Here is a 5,646-nt window from a genome sequence, read left to right as displayed (position 1 = left end):
GCCAGTGCTCCTATAGGAGAGTATCTTCTATAACACCTAATACTTGTGACCTAGACTAGTGCTTCAATAGGAGAGTATCTTCTATAACACCTAATACTTGTGACCTAGACCAGTGCTTCAATAGGAGAGTATCTTCTATAACACCTAATACTTGTGACCTAGACCAGTGCTTCAATAGGAGAGTATCTTCTATAACACCTAATACTTGTAACCTAGGCCAGTGCTTCTATAGGAGAGTATCTTCTATAACACCTAATACTTGTGACCTAGACTAGTGCTTCAATAGGAGAGTATCTTCTATAACACCTAATACTTGTAACCTAGGCCAGTGCTTCTATAGGAGAGTATCTTCTATAACACCTAATACTTGTGACCTAGACTAGTGCTTCAATAGGAGAGTATCTTCTATAACACCTAATACTTGTGACCTAGACTAGTGCTTCAATAGGAGAGTATCTTCTATAACACCTAATACTTGTAACCTAGGCCAGTGCTCCTATAGGAGAGTATCTTCTATAACACCTAATACTTGTGACCTAGACTAGTGCTTCAATAGGAGAGTATCTTCTATAACACCTAATACTTGTGACCTAGGCCAGTGCTTCTATAGGAGAGTATCTTCTATAACACCTAATACTTGTGACCTAGACTAGTGCTTCAATAGGAGAGTATCTTCTATAACACCTAATACTTGTAACCTAGGCCAGTGCTTCTATAGGAGAGTATCTTCTATAACACCTAATACTTGTGACCTAGACTAGTGCTTCAATAGGAGAGTATCTTCTATAACACCTAATACTTGTAACCTAGGCCAGTGCTTCTATAGGAGAGTATCTTCTATAACACCTAATACTTGTGACCTAGACCAGTGCTTCTATAGGAGAGTATCTTCTATAACACCTAATACTTGTGACCTAGACCAGTGTTTCTATAGGAGAGTATCTTCTATAACACCTAATACTTGTGACCTAGACTAATGCTTCAATAGGAGAGTATCTTCTATAACACCTAATACTTGTGACCTAGGCCAGTGTTTCTATAGGAGAGTATCTTCTATAACACCTAATACTTGTGACCTAGACCAGTGTTTCTATAGGAGAGTATCTTCTATAACACCTAATACTTGTGACCTAGACTAGTGCTTCAATAGGAGAGTATCTTCTATAACACCTAATACTTGTAACCTAGGCCAGTGCTTCTATAGGAGAGTATCTTCTATAACACCTAATACTTGTAACCTAGGCCAGTGCTTCTATAGGAGAGTATCTTCTATAACACCTAATACTTGTAACCTAGGCCAGTGCTTCAATAGGAGAGTATCTTCTATAACACCTAATACTTGTAACCTAGGCCAGTGCTTCTATAGGAGAGTATCTTCTATAACACCTATAACTAGGATGAAAGTAAAGCTAATTATTTTATTGGACAATATAGCTCAATCGATTTTAGTTATAGACCAATCAAATATTTCGAAAACTAAAATCATTATAAGTTAGGATTTTGCGAAACAGGTCAGTTGAATTCGTTGGGTATACACAAGTCTGCCCGAAAAAAACACTAATTTCTCCCTGAAAGTTTAAGTACGAAGACCTTATTGGAACGTTTACACGCGGTTGATTTCAAAATTGGGAAAACGGCAGTCAAAAAGTTAAAATCAGAAGGCAATTTTTTTTATCAATTCATTCTTACAAAATTATTAAAAGTCAATGAAAAGAAAAGGACGAATTCATAACAGAAATTACAACTTTTGATTTTTGTGTTACACCAATATAGGAGTAATTATTCTCGAGGGAAAATCAGTTAATTAACCAAACATTCCCATTGTTATTAACAATATTAATAATTTCATCTTGATTAATGTAATCTGGTTTTAAAACAGACACATCCCAACGGGGGTTCTTATGCGAATGTATATAATTAAAATGCATTTGAAATGTTTTCATATTCAAAAAGAAGCCAAAATATTCTAATTAGATGAGATTTTATGTTTAGAGGGACATTCCTCTTTTTTGTAGTTCGAAAGAATTTTTTGTTCAAATTTGTGAAAACTCTAAACCAAAATCTATAGAAATGTATCCCATAACGTATCTGAAAGTTTTAACTAAAAATATCCAGCCGTTAATTTTTCAACATCAAAACTTTACGTAAAAGGTTAAGTAACCTTTTAATGTTCGTTTTGCTTTTTGCAAGCTGTAACTGAACGGATCTGAGTAAATTTCTCTTAAGTTTTCTGAAGATTTCAACTGAATAGAACGAGGCATTATAAAGCCAATCACCGAAACTAGGCCAAATTGCTTAATTAACCATTAGTACTCTCAGTTTTTAATTAACCCTTTTAAAATAAATTCAGTTTGATCAAGTAGGGACATACAGATAAATAGCATGCTTTAGAAATATTTCTAGGTATAATTTACGACGTTTTTGATAATGAAAATGTTTTGCAAAAATGTCCTTTTAAACAAGGATGAAAATTAGATTTCGGAAATATGATTACAGTAGAAACTGTATGAAAGGGGCATACTAATTAAGAGACCTCCAAGGGAATAATCCAAAAATAACAGCTTAAGTCTTTCGATTATTTGAATGAAGAATTGACATTATTCAATTCATTTCAAATTTACAAGAAAGTTATTAAAAAAACAGAAAAAAATCAATTTCTGAAGATCGAAATTAATTTGAACGTTTATATTAGTTTTCTTAAAATATTGTGCTGGAACATAATTGATCAAATCATTTATATTATAAATCATAATTCGATACAATTATAATTGATCAAATATAGTTATGATGTATCACATGAATATGGGAAGAGAGGGGGTGGGCATTATGTCTACTTATAAAAGGTTGAAACAAGGCAAAACCCGTAAACTATTAAGAAAATCAAGCAGACGGAGGCTGTTTTATTACATCGTGTGCCATTATAAAAACTCGATATTAGAAAAACATGGTGTAATAAATCATCTGAAATATTATCAGAAATACGAAACGACTGGAATAAACCCAAATTGTTCCTGTCTCCAGTTTGACAAATGTTCTCCTTTTTCTTACAAATTTCTTTCCCTATCGATCATTACCCTAGAATTTAAAATTGGACTGAGAAATTTACAGAACTTTAATCTTATTCATAGTGGGCCGATGGCGAATTTACACCGATCAAAGTCCCAATGTCGCTTGTATAAGATGGATCGTGATGAAACTTCTACAAAGTCCCAGTGTCTGTGTTAAACGATGGATCATAATAAAACAACGTCCCAATATCTGTTTTAGAAGATGGATCATAATGAAACGTCAACAACGTCCCAATGTCTGTTTTAGAAGATGGATCATAATGAAACTTGTCTGTTTTAAAAGATGATCTTAATGAAACCTCAACATCAACAACGACTCCTGGATCAAACTTCCCCTCTCAGTATTTACTATATAACACAATATTGTTTCGTAACTTTATTTAAAGATAGTTTAGGCTCGGTTTAGACGGTGATTAGACATAATAAAGCCCTATTGAAACCACTTGAGACGCATTATATGACCAGTAACAGCGATTAGTCCATATTGTAAGGTCTGGGTACGGCAGTTCTGGTCTTTTAACAGACTGCTAACATTAAAGATACGGTTTTGTCGTCAGAGAGTTCGGAGCTTGCTATTCTAGAAACCGGAATGGGCATTGTAATGACGAAAGTCAATCAAGTTTTGGATATTGTATATTTATTATCATCTGAAAGTTTGAATGATACTGACAACAAACGTCAGGCGTTCCCTGTGCTCATCATGTATCATATACCACGTGCTATTCTTCTAAACACCTGATACCACTTTTCATTATAAAATACTTTCTCATTTAAAATTGATATACTTCCTCATGTGAATAGTTCATTTGCTGCTTAGCAAGTTATTGTCAAACTGCTAATTTGGATGTCGGACCTCGATTTGCGGTTCGAATCGTTACTACTTGTCTTTTTTTTTATATGGAATACGATTGGTCAATATTATCTGTGATGTCATAATATCTGTAATAACCGCACATCAGAAGGTTGATAATGCACTGGAAATGACGATAGTCTACATAGGGGTGTTAGATTTTAATAAGGGCTTTTGAAAATTAGCTAAAATTCAGTTCCGCCAGATGGTAACGCTAATATTAACATAATTGTTTCACTCATCATATGATTGTGGAGGTAGCAATTTCAAGACATAGCAATTATCGCAAGTGCAATCAGCATTTAACGTAATGTAATCATCAGCTTTAAACAAATCCAGATTACTGTATGGCGTTCGCGTGCTTTCTTACTGGCGGTGTCTCCGATTTGCCCTCAGCTTTTCTGGAGGCCTGGGTGATTTAAAAGGCTGGTTTTTTCTTTCAGAAAATAAAACTTTGATTGAACGAAAGTTCTTCACATCATTAACTATGATCACGCCTTTATTTGATATTTGTGTATCGTTTCTATACTTTCTATGTGTAAAAATAAAATAGACTTGGAAAACAATATAGAATTCAAATGGTTCACGAGACAAACAGAAACTGTAGCGTCTATTGAAGACACAATTTTAAAGTTAACATAAGACTTCCGGATTTGATTTTCGATGAACATTTAGCCGAGGGTGATACTGGCACAATGGCAGTATTCAGTGGTCAGACAACAACACAGGCTGGCAATAATAACCATTATTCGGTCTTATTGAGTGGGATGAAAATTTTAAGTGTTTGTTATTGACGACTGACATTTTATCGCTAAGTAGGTAGGACGCAATAATCAGTTAACTACTAATGTCATGGATATACTTGCAATTGTGAAGATGGGATACAATATTTCTCAAGGTTTCCTCTTCCCGTTCTAAACCGTCTTGGAATAATTTTGTAAGTAGTTAGTCCGAAACATCTACCTCTATTCCACCCCTTAGTAGCTATTTTGACAGTTGCCTTTAAAGGACATAGTGTAGGGAGATACTGATGGTATTACAAAGATATTAATCTTTAAGAATATTTATGGGTTTGGGGGATCTGATTTAAGTAGATTGAAAAAAATCCTGTATTTTCGGAGGTGCGAAAAATTTCCACAAAACAGGACCTAGTTTTCCTGTCTTTACACCTACTGACAACTGTAATAGGCTGGAATAGAGAAAGATGTTTCGGTCTAGTAAGAGTATACATGTATATTGGAATTATATACGGAGTGGGGCAGCCATTAAAGTCCTTGGGCGACTCAATGTAATTAGCAATGAAAGAGTAGAGTGATTGTTTCCTGTGAGAGTTAATACCACATAATTTGGATATTGTCCTTCCCACCATAGTTAACGTAATTTTACTTTGAAAATAAGTATTGAGCTATGTTGATTTTGGAATGCCTTTTAGATAATCCACATTGCTTATTATCTTCATTTGAACTTTGGTTTACGATTCACATTACTATCCGAAAGCTCAAATAGATAAATGATTAGCAAATTGTTGTTTTTCCAGTATATGTGTACGATTTTTTCGACATCCCTCAGTATTTACGAATGATTTATAGTTTTATATTAGCAGACATTACTATCTCTGAAATGTTCAAGTTTGGTATTAGTTTAATGCAAGGGGCCGACGAGCGTATGTTTTTATCTGATCAAGCCAGGCAAATATTTTCGCCAGAAAATGAAGGTTCACGCGTAGCG

The 5,646-nt window shown here is 34.3% G+C and overlaps 1 protein-coding gene across 1 annotated transcript; it reads left to right on the top strand.

Moving 5' to 3' along the window:
• Positions 1–92: 92 nt before the first annotated feature.
• Positions 93–977, top strand: LOTGIDRAFT_140914 (hypothetical protein; the record flags this gene model as incomplete). Its single annotated transcript, XM_009050710.1, has 2 exons — positions 93–166; positions 776–977. Coding segments are annotated over 2 exons (276 nt in total), but the record flags the coding sequence as incomplete, so codon positions are not given.
• Positions 978–5,646: the final 4,669 nt, after the last annotated feature.

This window comes from Lottia gigantea (genome assembly GCF_000327385.1).
Source record: "Lottia gigantea unplaced genomic scaffold LOTGIsca_153, whole genome shotgun sequence".
Lineage (NCBI taxonomy): Eukaryota > Metazoa > Mollusca > Gastropoda > Lottiidae > Lottia > Lottia gigantea.
This window is presented reverse-complemented; position numbering and strand designations above follow the sequence as displayed.